This window comes from Vicugna pacos, chromosome 17 (assembly GCF_048564905.1).
Source record: "Vicugna pacos chromosome 17, VicPac4, whole genome shotgun sequence".
Taxonomy (NCBI): domain Eukaryota; kingdom Metazoa; phylum Chordata; class Mammalia; order Artiodactyla; family Camelidae; genus Vicugna; species Vicugna pacos.
The window spans coordinates 15,937,894-15,953,619 of record NC_133003.1 but is presented as its reverse complement, the minus strand read 5'-3'; the positions used below and the strand labels follow the sequence as shown (position 1 = coordinate 15,953,619).

The following is a 15,726-nucleotide window of genomic DNA, read 5'->3' as shown; positions in this document are numbered from 1 at the left end:
ATAATCCTCCCGCATGTGAAGCGTGTGTCTTTATCAAGGCAGCACCTGGGCTGCACTCACCGTTGTCAGCTCCATCTCCTGGGTGTTTTCCCGTCTGTCCGTGTTGCCTGGGCCTGTCCTAGAGGAACTCATGGTTGTAAAACTCAGGTTACCTTGGCTTCGTTTTGCCACACACATTCAGGATCAGGGAAGAGAGACACCTATTATTACACACACATAACAAAGGCCCAGGGCCTGCCCAGGCCTGCGTCACTCACTGCCACCCATCTCTCCGAACTGAGAACCATTTCAAAGTAGAGAAGCTGGCGCCGGGGCATTTTATGAGCTTCAGGAGGACGATGCTCTGAATCATAGTTATGAGCATAAGTTCATGATGTATCTTGATGATGCCAGTGAAAGTACATTCTTTTTTTTTCTTTTTGACTATTTGATCATTTTATTAAAAAATTTTTTTAAATTGAGGTACAGTCAGTTACAATGTGTTAATTTCTGGTGTACAGCACGATGTCCCAGTCATGCATATACATACATAGATTCATTTTCATATTCTTTTTCATCAAAGGTTATTACAAGATATTGAATATAGTTCCCTGTGCTATACAGAAGAAACTTTTTTTTAATCTATTATTAGGTGTAGTGGCTAACATTTGCAAATGAAAGTACATTCTGACTTACACATTTTTGAAGAGTGGAGGTATGTTGGCCCAAGGCCTGGCTTGGTCCCCCGGTGGCCATTCTGCCATGGGCGAGTCACTGTCCTCTCTCTTCCCACAGTTTCCCCCTCCACGCCTACTGAGAAGGCCAGCCGGCTTCACGGTCCTGCCGTTAACCAGGGGCAGAAGACGGCTTCTTTTGTTAGTTTGCATTTGGGAAGCTGACACCCAGAAAGAAGACAACCTGGACTCTGTCCTGTAGGGGGATGATTCGTGAGCCTGGTGGGGAATGTGAGGGAGGGCTCTGCAGGACACCAGCCTCTCCTTTGTGTGTTCTGGTTCCACCGTGTGATTCCTGAATGCTCACGGACACAACCCCGTGTCCAAGTGACCGTAGCAGAAGGTTGAATAAAATAGCATATTTACCCAAAGTACATCATCTGCTTTTCTATATATCCTCCATTAAACAGATGTGGAGGAATTGTCTTTCCAAGTTGATCTTAATTCTCAGCCCAAATTCCCAGCCTTTTTATGATCTTTGCCTTAACGATCTCCATGTTTTGAATGATCCCGTCTGCCAGGCAAACTGCATGTATTTCGTATAATTCACGTTTCCATTTTGATTGATGTTAGCCGTACAGCTTCCAGTCAGATGTCATAGCTGCAAGGGAGGATGACTAGCCCTTTATATTCTGTTGATAGATTTTCATCATACAGCAGAGAAGTGAGGCAGGCATGACTTTATCTGCAGGAAATGGAGACGTCCTGTCTGACGTTTTGCAGAATGAAATCCACTCAGGACTCTTAGAGATCCAGGAACCTCTGCTGTAGAACACTATTGCAAAATAAAGCTGAGTTCGCTTGCCTTGGCTAGTGGGAATTAACTGACTTCTGATGAAAGTATTAACTACAGGAAGAAGGTATTGTGTTTATGCTCTTTGCCAGGGTCCTCTTGCATTATTTATTATCTTGAAGAGTCACTGCAGGGCTCGCTCTTGGCTCCTATAATCGGAGCCATGAGAAGTTCTCCGACATGAACTCAGTATCTCAGTGGACAAGTGTCACTTTTACTCCTACCTCATTCAGAATGGTAAGGAGGTTTTTCTGTGGATCTCAGTGTGCCTAGAACATTCTCTGCTTAAGTAGCTCAAAAGAGAAAGTAGGTGGGATGACTTCTGTTAAGAACCGAGAAAACAGAAGGTTAAATGCTACATTGTCTGCTAGATACAGTGGAGTGTTTCTAAAAGAAGCTTGGTACATACCATAATTTAGGACCTTCAGTGGCCTAAGAGGAGACCAGACTCTGGGAGAAAGGAGTAACTCATTCCTAAGGATCGTTTATCAGAGCCACTGAAAGTCCTGGTATTAAGAGCTTGACTAATTGCAGAAACGTGGTCATAGGACAGAATCATTTAGCAAGGCGAATTAAAAAAGTCTTATCTTTTCAAAAGCTATCCAGACTGATCTTTACTGATACCTTATTCTAAAAACCAAATCAGACCTATGTGCCAATAATGCAGGAAGGCTTTCCTGATTGTTTTTCCATTTCCCTGTTGAAGGACATCTCGGCTCCTTTTGCTTTTTGGTGATTTTGAATAAAGCTGCTATAGACTTTTGCACACAGGTTTTTGTGTGGACATACGCTTTCAGTTCTCTTGGGTAAATACCTAAGAGCGCAATTGTCTGGGCTGCTTCTGGGCTCTAAGTTCCATTCTGTTGATCTGTGTGTCTGTCCCTGGGCTGGTACCACACTGTCGTGATTGCTGTAGCTATGTAATAAATCTTAAAATTAGGTTATGTGGTTCTTCCAACTTTATTTTGCTTTTTCAGAATTGTCTAGCTATTCTTCTGTTCCTTTGTCCTTCCCTACAAATTTTAGAATCAGCTATTCTATATCTGCAAAAATATCCTGCTGGGATTTTGATAGGAATTGCATTAAATCTATATTTTGGGAGAATGATTATCTGTACTATATTGAGTCTTCCAATTCATGAACATAGCATATCTACTTTAGTTTTAAAAATAATTTTATCAGCATTTTGTAGTTTTTAGCATGTAGATCCTGACATATTTTGTTAGATTTATACATCTGAAATTTGTCAGAACTTGCTTTATGACCCAAGCATATGGTATGTTTTGAAAACTTTGCATGTACACTTGAAAAGAACATATTCTGCAGTTGTGAGATGAATTTTTCTATATATGTCGATTCGGTTAGGTTTGTTAATCTTGTTGTTTAAAACCTCTATGTCCCTTCTGATTTCTGTATGCCTGCTACAGGGAGAGGTTGAAAAGTATCCCATAATTATGGATTCATCTAATTCTTGCTTTGGTTCTGTGGTTTTGTTTTTTTTTTAACATATTTTGAGGCTGTTACTAGGTGTATTTAGAATTTAGCTTTGGTATATCTTCCTGGTCAATTGATCTTTCAGTAAATATGAAATGTCTCTTTATTTTCAGATGTAGTTATATCTAGTTATAATTATTGACTCAAAGTTGACTTTGATATTAGCTACACAAGCTTTCTTTGATTACCGTTTTTCATCCTTTTACCCTCAGTCGCTTTGTGCCCTTATATTTAAGATGTGTTTCTTGTAAGCATCATATAGTTGTGTTTTACTTTTATATCCAATCTAAAAATTTTAGTCTTTTTCGTATTTAGTAAATTTACGTTTGATGTAGATACTGATAGATTTGGGCCTTCATTTACCACATTACTCTTGATTTCTGCTCGTTTCCATCCTTCTTTGGGTTTTGTTTGCTTTGCTCTTTTTCTCCTTCCCTAACATGAAAGCTTGGATTATTCACTTGAGACCTTTCTTCTTTAATATAAGTATTTAGTACTATAAATTTCTCTCTAAACACTGTTTTAACTGCACCCTACAGATTTTTGATTTATGTATAGTCATTTTCATTCAGTTCAGAAACATTTTTTTAATTTTCCTTGGGATGTCTTCTTTGATCTTTGGATTTATTTAAGCGTGTGCTGTTTAATGTGCCAGTGATGGAAGATAGTTTTGTTATCTTTGTGATTGATTTCTGGCTTAATTCCATTATGAGCAGGCAATATAATCTATATGGTTTCAGTTCTTTTAATTAAAATTTGTTTTATTATCCAGAATATTACATACATTGGTGAATGAACGTTCCTGGATTCTTGAGGAAAATATATATTCTGTTGATGATGGGCTTACTGCTTTACAGATAGCAGTGAGATCCAGCGGATGGTGGTGCTGGTCAGCTCTTTTGTATCCCTGCTGGTGCTTGGTCTCCTTGCTCTGTCCATTACTGTGGGAGTAGTTTTGAAGTCTCCAGCTGCAACTGTGGATTTGTCTGTTCTTCCTTTCAGTTGTATCAGTTTTGCTTTCTGTATTTTGGATTTCTATTTTTAGATGCATACACATTTATTTATAGCTTCTTGATGGCAGACTCTTTTATCAAAATGTTATGTCTTTATTTATCCCTGGTAATTTTGTTTTGAAGTCATCTTTGACATCAATAGAGTCATTCTAGCTTTCTAGTGACTCATATTTGTGTGGTGTATTTTTTCTCCTTTACTTTAACCAATCTGTGTCACTATATTTGTACACAATATAGTTATTTTTTTTTGTTTAGAAAGATCTCTTTTATTTGCTGTATTTAGATCATTTACATTTGGCATAATTCTTTGTTAGGATATAGTTAACCTTTTCATTTATGTTTGTTTATCCATACTGTTTTTATTTTCTTGCTTTTTTCTTTCCTGCCTTCTTTATGCTATTTACCATTTTTTAGTATTACATTTTATCTATTGTAGTTTTTACTGTGTTTTTGTATAAGCCTTTTAAGTGTTACTATTGGGAATATAAAATACTTTTCACAGTCTACTTATAATCAAAACTTTACCGCTTCAATTGTAATATACTTACTACAAGGTATATTACTACCTTGTAGATTCCTCTACCATCCCCATTATGTTCTAATTTTCTAATATAATGAAAACCCCGTCAGATAATATTATGTATTTTGCTTTTCTGCTATCAAATGTACTTTAAAGAAAAAGAATGTTGTGTTATGTTTACCCAGACAGTTACCATTTCTGTGCTGTTCTTCCTTTATTCCTAATGTTCTAAGTTTCCTTGTATTTCTCCTGTCTGTGAAGAGCTTCCTTTGGCAATTCTTTTAGAGCAGTTCTGCTTCTAGTAGTTGTTCTCATCTGAGAATGTCTTTATTTTACTTTAATTCCTGAATGATGCTTTTGCTAGATAAGGAATTCTAGTATAATACTCTTTTCTTTTAGCACTCTAAAAATGTGTTGCTCTCTTCTCACCTCAGTGTGATGAAAAATCCACAGTAATTTAAATACTGTTTCCCTATAAGTAATGCATTATTTTTTTTTCTGTGCATTCAAGATTCTTTGTCTTTAGCAAGTTTGATTATGATGTGTTTCAGAGTGGATTCTTTGGGTTGATCTTGTTTGATATTTTTCTCAGCTTCTTGAATCTATAGGTGTATGTCTTTCATCACAGTTGAAATAGTTTTAGCTATGATTTCTTCAAATACCTTTTCATGCTCTGACTTCTCATTGTAGAATGCCAGTGACTTTTGTTGTCTCATAGGTCCCTGAGGCTCTGTCCTTTTGTGTTTTCAACCTTTTTTCCTCCTGTTGCTCAGGTTGGGTCATTTCTGCTGTTCCATTTTGAAGTTCACTGCATCTTTCCATTCTGCTAAAGAGTCCATTCAGAGTGGTTTAAAAAATTTTTTGGTTATATTTTTAGTTCTAAAGTTTCCATTTGGTTCTCATTTCTATCTTCTATGTTTTTACAGTCTACTCTGTTTTCATACTTCATTCAAGAGTGTTAGTGATTGCTTGTTTGAGCATTTTTATAGCACTTTAAAGTCTTTGTCAGATAATTTCAACATGTGTCATCTTTTTTTTTTTATTGTCTTTTGTTGATTGCCTTTTCTCATGTGAATAAAGATTTTTGTGGTTGTTTGTATGCCAGGCAGTTTCGGATTTTATTCTGGCTATTTAAAATACGACACTGAGACACTGTGTCTTCTTGAAATCCTGCAGAGAATGTTAATGCTTTTGCTTCAGCAAGCAATTATGTTGGTTAAGTTCAGGCAGGAGGTTGGAATTGTAATTTCGATGTTAGGATCTGTCTTGTGTGTCCATCTCCAGAGGTCAGCCTGGGATCTGTGCAGAGGTTCGTTAGCTCAGTTCTTTGAGGTTTTGGTGTGCCACTTGGATTTGTTCCATGCGTACACAGGTCTAGGGTGAGCCTAGGAGTTCAAAAAAAATTTCATGAGGTTGCTTTCTTGAGCTCTTCCCTGTTAGCTCCCTGATACTTTCTGGTTCCCTGGGTCTCCCATTTTCTGTCTGGCCAGACCGCTCACTTCCACAGTTGTCACGTCTGGGGCCGAGAACAGGCAGAGAGAGAGAAGAGTTTTGGTGGATGGCTCCTGCTCCTGGCTGTTGCTGCTACTGAACTGCCATTACTGCCACCACACAACTGCCATGGGGCCTGGGGCCTGGGGCAAAAGTGGAACAGGAAAGGGGGCTTTAGCTGCTCTCTGTAAGCTTTGGGAGTTTCCTTTCCCATTCCTCAAGCCTGGCTTCTGCTGGAGCTCTCTCTTCTGCACCAGAGTGCTCACTTCTGGGGTTTGAATTTGTTGAGTTCAGGATGGGCTTTGTTGGAGGGAAAGGAGTGGTGGGGCTTTGGCTCCAGCATCCTTCCCCAGTCTGCCATTGCTGTTTACTTTTAGTGTTTGCAGCTAGCTGTGCTGTGCGTTCTGTTCAGGTTTTACGTAGAGAGAAAGGATGTATGTATTTTCTCTGTCTTCCCTAGAACTAGAACCTCTGATTGATATTACTTAAAATTTTAATGTTCTTATTAACTCATCTCTATGGACAGAACAGCAGTTGATGTTGTTAATAAGAGTTCAATTAAGTGGCCAGATAGCACAGTTTTCAATTAATTCTTTGGACTGTGTTTATGCTCTCGGTTATGTCAGCTGCACATGCTATTTTGGTCTCTTTGATCGCATAATCTTCACTGTATTTTTCTATTTGCACCTTCCAGCCAGCATGTGAGGGAATGTAGTTTTGTTATTTCTTTGCAGCTTGTGGGGTGGCTTCCTTGGAGCACAGCCTCTTACACACAGGCCCGTGGTGGGGCTGGTCAGGGCGGCAAATCCGGATGTAGCTCAACTGAGCTGTAGGAGGCAGAGTTTTGAGAAAAACTAGATGGGAATCCTCACTGAAGACCCTTTCAGTGTAAGTCTGTGCTTGCTTCAGACAACTGAACTAGAGCTGACGTTTTCAGACAACAGCCTATTGAACTCAGCAGGTTGGGTATAACTTCAGACTAAGTCTACCTGCTGCTCTTTTAAGATACAAACTTTGCAGAAATTCCACCTGATGCATTTGAGTTGGCGGCTGGTCTCTGGCACACTCAGCGGGTGGGAGAGGATCTCAGTGGAGGTGCCGATTCGCTCACATGTAATTCAGAGTCCAGGGGTAATGGTCTGATTATGCCTGTGACCTTCCTGTCTCCGTGAGTGACTGGTTAAGAAATGCTCAGCCTCTCCTTGAGAACTGGGGAGATGCTCATCCAGCCCTGTTGTTGTGATCAGGTGGAGGTGGCTGAGGCCAGCCTGGCCCCAGTTTGATGTGGGGTTAGGGTCAGGCTCCCTGTGCACTGCTGTAGTGGCCCCTCGATCTCACTGAGCCCTGACCACCTCATCTCTAAAACCCGCTACGTGCTTACCTTGCGAGGTGAGGCTACCGAAAAGTGAGAAAATGTACAGAGCCATGTGAATGTTTATTAAAAACTACTTTTTTAAAATAACAGTCAAAGATAAAAATAGGAAATGAATGGTGAATTAAGAGAAGCAAGTCTAATTCTTGAGTTAAGGTTCATTTCTAAAGCCTTCTCTTCCGTGCCTCACAGGACATGGACTTGTTTTATAGGGGGGCTGAGTTCGGAGGTCTCTGGAAGCCTGCGCTGGGCTAGCACATGTCTGAGTCCCTTCCAGCCCCAGAGTTTATGATTCTGCATATGGTGCCGCAGAGTCAAGGATGCCCCAGTGTTCTCTCCTCTGTTTCCCCCAGGACTGCAGCAGTGAGCAAGGATACCCTTCTGGGGGCCCCTGGGCAGGGGCTGTGCCTCGCTGTGGCTGTTAGTGCCTCTTCCTTCTCCCAGGCTCCCAAGATTACCAGGAACCCAGATGAGAGGTGCTGTGGGGTTTGGGACACAAGGGCCCCCTGGGTCCCAGAATTCACAACCAGAAAGGTTGTTCCCCTATGATTTGCTTTAACAGGAATGTTCAGGCTTCCAAAACACAACCCTCCTGAGGCACCGACAGGTACCCCATCCTGACCTGGCACGCCTCCAGCTGCAGCGGACTCCCTGCTGCCCACCCCCGGGGTCACCAATGTCTGCCTATCTCCATGAGGCTCAGGGCTCGGTGTCTAGTAACACAGGTGGCCTGAGACTCAGGATGTCTGTCCAGTGGATCCTGAGTCAGGGATGGGCCAGCCGACCACTTTCTTTTCCCTCCCTTGCAGATCACCTCCAACAAGAAGCACCTGGAGAGCCTCAAGAATGCGGGCAGCCTCCTGCAGGCTCTGGAGAGGCTGGCCCCAGCCGGCGGGTGAGTAGGCCCCAGAGGGCCGGGGAAGCGGTACAGGGTGCACTCAGCGGACTCTCCCCCCATTTCTCCTACACACCAGGGTCCACCACCTTCCATCCTGTCATGGCCCACAGAGACCCCTCCCAGCCTGTCCTTCCCCCCGGGACTCCCCCGTGCAGGCTGGGGGTCATGGGAGCGAGAAAAGCAGATTATCCTAGCCCTGCAGGGGAGGCAGCATTCCCAGCCATAGGGCGAAGGGATGGGGACAGGAGTGCACTGTGACCAGGTGGGAGGAGACACCAGGTGGGAGATGTGATGAACGTCAAGAAAAGCAGTACCCCTTCTGTGTACAGGTGTCCCCATCAGCAACCCGGGCCGGAGGCACCATTGTCACCACCTTGCTGAGGGTCTGGAGGCCTGGGGTCAGAACAGCTCAGCCCGCTCTAAGCCCCAGAAAACTTGAATCTACACAACAGACTGTGTGACACTGAGAAGCTGACTATGTGAGGTTAGGTCGGCCTCTCAGTCCTCAGCCTGCAGTCAGTACATCTAGAACATCCTAGAAGTGAGGTGACAAGGACAGCCCTGTCATCCAGGAGCGGGCTGTATACTGTGAAGGGAGGAGTGGGCGTGTCAGCCCCACGGTGATGCTGATGCCAGTGTGCTGAGAGCCGCTGGGAGGGTCCCTCCCACGACCACACCCCCCCCACCCTCGACTCCCTGAACTGGAGAGGTGGGCAGGGGGTGGAGGTAGGGCTGATGAGTCTTTATTTAAAATGTTAGTGCCAAGTGACCAAAGAAAAACTGCCCCAGGTGTCCACCCTTCAGTCACCTGGTGCTGTAGAATGACTCGCTGCAGGGGACAGGGCCAGAGCCTGGCAGGTGGTGGAGGCTTGATGGAGACCCAGTGGGTGCCTCCTCCCCAGAGCTGAGCGGGGCGGCAGGAGGAGGTGGTGGCCACAGTCCCGAGCCCCAGCTGCTCTCCCCGCCCTGGGGAGGAGGACCTGCCCAGCCTTCACTGGGCGTGCAGGGCAAGGAATGCTGCCCGGTAGCATCTGTTTTCAGAACCACAGGGTTCTACGAAACCTGCTTCCTGGCATTTTGGGTTTTGTATTAATGGAAGAAAAACAGGTGGTTGAGGTGAGTCTGTGGAGAAGGCTCAGCTCCAGCCAGCCTTTTGCCTGGATTGGGTGGGGGAGGGGGACAGCCTCCCCCACCCACGATCTGCTTTCGCTCAAGCCAAAGAAGTAGGCTGTGACCTGTGGCTACTGTGAGGTGAGGGGAAGGATGGGCTTCGATGGGAAGGACCCCTCCTCACCCCGGTGGCCCCTGGGGCATAAGGTGTGGACAGTGGCCCCCGGGCTGGGCTGTAGGCCTGTGCCAGACTAGTTTGTGAGGAGCAGGTGATGCCCACCCCTGGGGGCCAGCTCTGTTTGGCCTTGTGCGAACAGCTGAGATGAAGCCCCTCTGAGCAGATTCGTGCTGGGAAGGGATGGGAGAGCCACTGGGAGGAGTGGAGTGGGTAGGACCCTTCCTCTCCAGGGTCTGCCTCTGTAGGCCTTCTCCCCTGGCAGGGCCAAAGCCAGCACATTCTCATGCCGCATGGATCTGGGAGAGCTGGACCCAAATGTGGACCAGATGTGTCACAACAGGGCTTCCTGAAGCTGGTGGCCTCTCCTGTCCCCATACGTCACACCCCAGCCACTGACATGTCTACCTACACCGGGCAGATCTTGCACTGGCGTCAGGTTGCTGCTCAGAAGCTCTCATCTGGGCTTTGTTCAGTGGCCCAAGCAGGAAAGGGTTTTTGTATGTCGACCGAGAGTGGATGGCAGCATTCTGGGTTGTGACGGGGACTTGCCAGATTGGTGTGCCCTCCTTGCAGGTCGCTGGGTCCCCAGGGCTGCTCTGGAAGGTGGGGTGGCCCCACCAGGCTAACCTGGCCCCAGCAGGGAGCAGGCTGAGTTCAAATGCAATCCCACATCCCTCAGGGCCTTCGATGTGCGAAGCAGGGATGTGCAGCACCGTCTCTGACTGCAGCCCCGTTCTTGACACCCACCTCTGCTTGCAGTCCCCTGACCCCCAGTTATTTGGTGACAGCTCTATTTGGAGTCGAGTGTGCCACCAGCTAATTTTACACTTCAAGGCACACTGCTACGTGCCACTCTTCCCTTTGGTAACAGTTGTTAAGGCTCAGGTTTAAGTGTGTCTCAAACAATTTGTTCCAGTAACAGCATTTCCATTTGAAGCTCTTAATTGCACATCCACACCTATGAGAATAAGAAACCCAAGGCCCCTGGTTGATTCATCAGGAAGGGGTAACATGGAGCAGGAGAGTCCCTGGCTGGGACCTTTGCTGGTTGGCACAGGTCAGCTGCAGACAGGCGCTGGGCAGGGCCTGCAGGCTCTAAGTGCTGTCTGCCTGATGCCCTCACAGCACAGCCTCGGTGCATCTGGCCCAGGTGGGCCAGACATCGAGTGGTGGCAGGGCCAAGAGCTTGAGCGGAGCTTGGGGGGTCTGGAAGAGCCCGTTCTGAGCCCCATTAGGACTGTGGGCAGAGCCTGGGAATCCTGTTTCTGCTTCTCAAAAGGATGCCCAGGGCAGCTCTGGGAAGCATCTGTTCCATCAGATACTGGGGCACAGAAGAGGCCAGTCTCTTTGGAAAACGGGGCATTTTACCCTGGAGTTGCCTACGTGTTTCTGTTTTGTTTTCTCACAGTTCATCAGCCAACAGTGCAGTGGCTTCCTTGGCCCTGGAAATCCTCCAAGCAGCTGGACAGTAGGCAAGAAGGCCCTTGGCACAAGCCCACCCTCGGCTATACACATTCACCACATGGCCACCGGCAGCTCTGTTTGGATCTAATAAAGTCATCTGAACCCAGAACCTCTGGCTAAGGTGCTCTCACTCCCTCCGGGCCCTAGAAAATCCACTCAGAATGCACCCTGTCGGTTCCTATGGGATGCATCTGGGAACCCCAGGTTTGCTAGCTGTGCTCAATGCTTTCTCTGTGTGGGCCTCTGCCAAAGCCTGCACTGCCTGTGCTGATCAAAGTGGGGGAGAAGCCGCAGTCCTCAGCCTGCCAGCATCTCTAAGCATCTTTCTCCTGCAGAGAAGACATGATACACAGGACTCCTCCAGCCACAGCTCCCGAGCAAGCCTTTGGAAGCTAGTCTTAGCCTCTTGTCTTCCTCCCACCTTTACCTGCCTGCCTTTTCTTCATTTCAGGGAAGAACTGATTCCAAGAATCTTGGGGACAATTGGGTAAGACTCCACTAACAGGCACAGGTAGTTAGAAGTTTGCCTAAAGGAATGCAGAACACTCAAGGAATGCGGACTTCCTTGAAGGTCTGCCCGTCTAGACCGGCTAACGGCATCAAGGTGGACTCATCCCAACTTCGACCAGTTACCCCCTTATCCTTGAAACCTCTCCAGCTTGTTTCGCACACACATGCCCTTAGCATCTGCTACGGTAAGAGTCAAGGCCAAGAAAATATTTGGTGGCACTGCAGAATGCGCTGGGACTGCGGTACTGAGGAAGGTAGGCATGGGCCCTGGACAGCTCGAACGTGGTGAGCAAACTGAGAACACTGCCCAGACTGCTCTCTGGGGCCTCAGTTTCCTCAACTGCAGATGCAAGAGCTGAGCTAGACTGGATCGGTAGCTGCAGTGCCCTGTGCTTCTTGGGGGGGTGTGCCCCTCACGCACACTGCCCCAGACCGGACGGGATTCCGTCCCAAGCAGCGACCCCTACGCAGGCAGTGCAGGGCAGGCGGCAGTGGGAGCCACTCGGGCACAGGGGGCCCCACCTGCTGCATCTCGGGAAGCTGCTCACACTGTCACCAGCAGACCCACTGTGCCATCGTGACCTGGGTAGTGTGCCAGCTTCCGTGCGGCTTTGTAATGAACACAGCAGCTCCGTGCCCCACTCCGTCAAAGGTATGTGTGCCACTTACCTTATTTAAACCCACCGCCTACAGCCCAGACCTCCTTAGCTATGTGTCACAGATGAGAAAACAGGCTTGGAGGAGCCAGCCCACTTGCCCAAGGCCCCATGGTTGGGTTGAGCTCAGGACTGTGACTCCACAGCCTGTGTCCCCTAGTGGGATGTCCAGAGTTGAGCTGAGTAGCTGGGGCCGTAAGAGGGAGCGCCACCCAGGAGCAGGCTCTCAAATACTGCCCGTGGTGAGGAGGCCCCATGCCGAGTCCCACTGGGCAGTGTGCCCAGGTGGTCCCAGCCGGGCTGGAGTACCTGCGCACCTGCGCAGGGGGACAGCAGTGGAGCAGCCGGAGGCCTGGCCTTCAGCTCCAGTTGCTTTGCCTGGGTTAGGGTTAGGGCCCAGGAAACCTGTTCTGTCCTTTCTTTCAGTCCTTGGGGGAACCGCCCTAGCATCCTGGGCCTACAGTCCTCCCAGAAGGTATTTCAGAGCAATGGAATTCTTGCTTTGCCCTTTTTAGTTGACCAGGGAGGAGTCTCGGTGCTGCTTAAGGTGAAACAGGAAAGTTTTAACATTCCAGAGGCGTGCTGAGTGGACCACGCCTGGCTGAGTCCTGCAGCGTTGTTGCCTCTTTGAGGAAGGGCATATCGGAGTAGGCAGGGGGCAAGGAGAGGATGGTCCCAAGCAGGGCTACTGCCCCACCAAGGGTGCTCAGCGCAGGGCACCGGGTGCTCAAGCTAAGCCTGTACCCTGGTGTGAGGCTGCGTCCTCCTGGAGTTCGGGGGTCCTTTCTGTCCTTCTCACAAAGGTGCCTCATGGAAGCAGCAGCCCCAGCCCTACAGAGCTCAGAGGTCGGGGACACAAATGGTATCGCTGAGTAGACAGAGGCTGAGGGCAGTGACCCTTCCCTGCCTGACCTGAGGCTCACACCCTTGTATCTGGCTTCCCAGGCAGGCTCCAGTTCTGAGAAGAGCTGGTCCCCGGCCACCCCTCGGGGCTCTCAGGATTCTGAGAGTGGCAAGAGGCCCAGACCCAGGCACCTACCCCCCTCCCCCACCTCTGAGCTTTAGCTGTTTGTGAACTGGCTACAACCCCCTGGCTGAGCCCCTCCAGGGACTAATGGTTTCACCGCTGTCGCAGAGGTAGGGGCAAAGGAGGCAGCAAGAGCCTGCCTTGCGTGGGGAGGACCGGGCCAGTGGCTGCACCAGGCTGCCTTCTCCCCCTCAGTCACAGCAGGCCCAGAGCTTGGAGGCCTTGCTTCAACTTACGGCCTAAGAGTTGGTGCCCAGCGAGCTGGCCCTCTGTGAAGATCTGCTTGGGATGACTCTGGCCTGGGAGGTGTCCTGAGAGCTCTCAGTCATCTAGCAGCTAGGGAGGCAGCTCTGTAGGACGCCAGCATTGGAATGGATTGTCCTCAGCTTGCCTCGTCTGCCCTCCGTGTTTCCCGTTACCTCACGAGGCCTTTGGGCCAGTCCCGGGAGTGCAGGGCAGGCCGTCTCCGCTGGGACGGCACAGAAGTGGGGGCTCTTGTACTGGTTTAAGGGGAGTAATGGGAGAGGAACTGGGAAGAGGCAAGATGCCCCGTTTTCTCTCTCCTCCAACAACAGAAAGATAATGCAGGAGTCAGTCTCCCTGATGTGTGCACAGCTCTATGCAGGAGCTGAGGTGGGCGCCTCAGGAAGGAACTGGTAGGGAAGGGGAAGTAAGAAGCTACGAAAGCCCGAAGGGACTTGGTCCTGGCAGTGGGGTGCGGGGTCTGGAGTAGGGTGGGGACAAGACTTGCCAGCCTTGAGGAGGTCTTGGCCCCAGCAGCCTCAAGCTTTTCTCAGCGTCAAGGGCTGAGAAGCCCTGGCCTAGAACTAGGACCAAGGCCACGTGGAGTTGTGACGTGACCTCTGGAAGAATGGCCTTTTAAACCCAGCCTCTGGCTTTTCAGAGACTTGATGCCGAGGTGGCTGAGGTGGCCTGTCGCTTCCTTCCAGCTCACTAGGGGGGTGGGGAGGCACAGCGGACACCAACAGGACACTGTGGGTAAGAAAGGGGACGCACTACCTTCTCAGCTCCCCCCGCCTTATGTTGTAGTCCCATTTGATGTGTCCACTCCAGGCCAGGCTGTTAAATTCTCACGTACTGGAACAAAAGGGCTGCAGTGGAGAGACTCAGCTCTCTGCATTTTATAAACCGAACAGCACAATTCACATCTTCTGCTTTCATTCCTCTAATCAAAATAAGAATCAAAGAGCGTATTTATCTTAAGAGCTTTCATTGTCAAGGACTGAAATAACCAGATCAAAGCCTTACGTCTAGGACGTCTCCTCCACCATGGAAAAGCTTTTTTCAGCTCAGTGGTGGTCACTGCGATGGGATCAAGTGTCCAGTGCACCTCTGTCCCCAGGTAACCACTATTCTGATTTTTGTAGCAATCTGATTTCCTTGCTTTTTAGTTTTACCATTTGTAGATGATTTCCTTAGAAGTTTGCCCTTTTTTGGTACCAGTGAAGATCAGTGAAGTCCTATGACATTTATTTGTGACCAGCTTTTTGTTCAGCATCATATTTGAGACAGTCCCATACTACTGTGCTGAACCTGTACCTTTTTTTACTGCAGAGAGGCTGCTCTCTCATGAGTAAAGCAGTGATTGGACATGTGGACTTCTGAGGTGGATTTGTGATATTCTGTTGTCATGGATTTTTTTCCCCTGCATTATTTTAAATTTTATCTAAATGGCTAACTGTTGCACACTTTCACTAGAAAGTCCCTCTTTCACACTGACCTCCAGTGCCACCTCTGAAGTGATTACTGTCTTCATCTTACTCAGTAACCTTAGTCCTTGTGCCCGCACGTGTCAGTGAGTGTTAACTAGCTCAAGCTTTACAGCTGCGCTTGGAGGGCTGGTCGAATGAGTCTTCCTGTATGACTCTGCTCAAGTGTCTTGGCTATTCTTGGGCTTCGTCCTCCTAAGCACATGGCAGAACTACCTTGCTGAATTAACCTTCATATTAAGTTTTTAAATGGAATTTCAAAATTATGATTTTAGACAAGCTCTGAAAATGTTTTCTGGTTTTAAAAGTGCTTTAAATACGACACCCTGCTGTGGTTATGTTAAAAGCTGAACTCACTAGAGATCTTCTCTCTGCTAACCTACTAACAGCTCTGGTTCTGTCTGGCAGGCGGTGGAAGCAGAATTCCCCTTACCAGCCACACAACCGTCTCCTCTCCAAGCCCAGTTACATTTTAGACACGAGGAAGAACTTACGAAGTTTTCACAAAAGGTCCTCATCCAACAAAAAGGAACTGCATGTATGTTTAGACACACAGTAAGTCAAAAACAGCTCTCTCTGAGCACAAAACACTGTTGTGCCTTTTAAAGACCAAAACACAAGTTCTAACAGGTCTGCTGGCTCGGCCCTGAGGGATGAACTAAGTTTGTCAGACCTACCACCAGGATGACAGGATCACCTGGCCCATTCTAGTTCAGATAAACATCGACACTTAAACCATCTTAATTATCAGTTCAAA

At 47.7% G+C, this 15,726-nt stretch overlaps 2 protein-coding genes across 4 annotated transcripts in view; one reads left to right on the top strand and one right to left on the bottom strand.

Moving 5' to 3' along the window:
- Window positions 1-11,155, top strand: part of ULK4 (unc-51 like kinase 4) — a 427,885-nt gene extending 416,730 nt beyond the window's left edge. For 2 of the 3 annotated variants that reach the window (XM_072941052.1, XM_072941053.1), the window contains exons 36-37: window positions 8,206-8,291; window positions 10,991-11,155. In XM_072941052.1, coding sequence (XP_072797153.1) covers window positions 8,206-8,291; window positions 10,991-11,054 — 150 coding nt within the window. In that variant the 3' untranslated portion in view covers window positions 11,055-11,155. Of the gene's footprint in view, window positions 1-8,205; window positions 8,292-10,990 lie in introns of those variants that run through there. The other variant, XR_012060581.1, reaches the window with a different exon arrangement.
- CTNNB1 (catenin beta 1) overlaps window positions 5,900-15,726 on the bottom strand; it is a 51,255-nt gene continuing 41,428 nt past the window's right edge. Inside the window, exon 16 of the mRNA XM_072941054.1 lies at window positions 5,900-5,918. The gene's annotated coding sequence lies outside the window, so the exon portion shown is untranslated. The remainder of the gene's footprint in view (window positions 5,919-15,726) is intronic.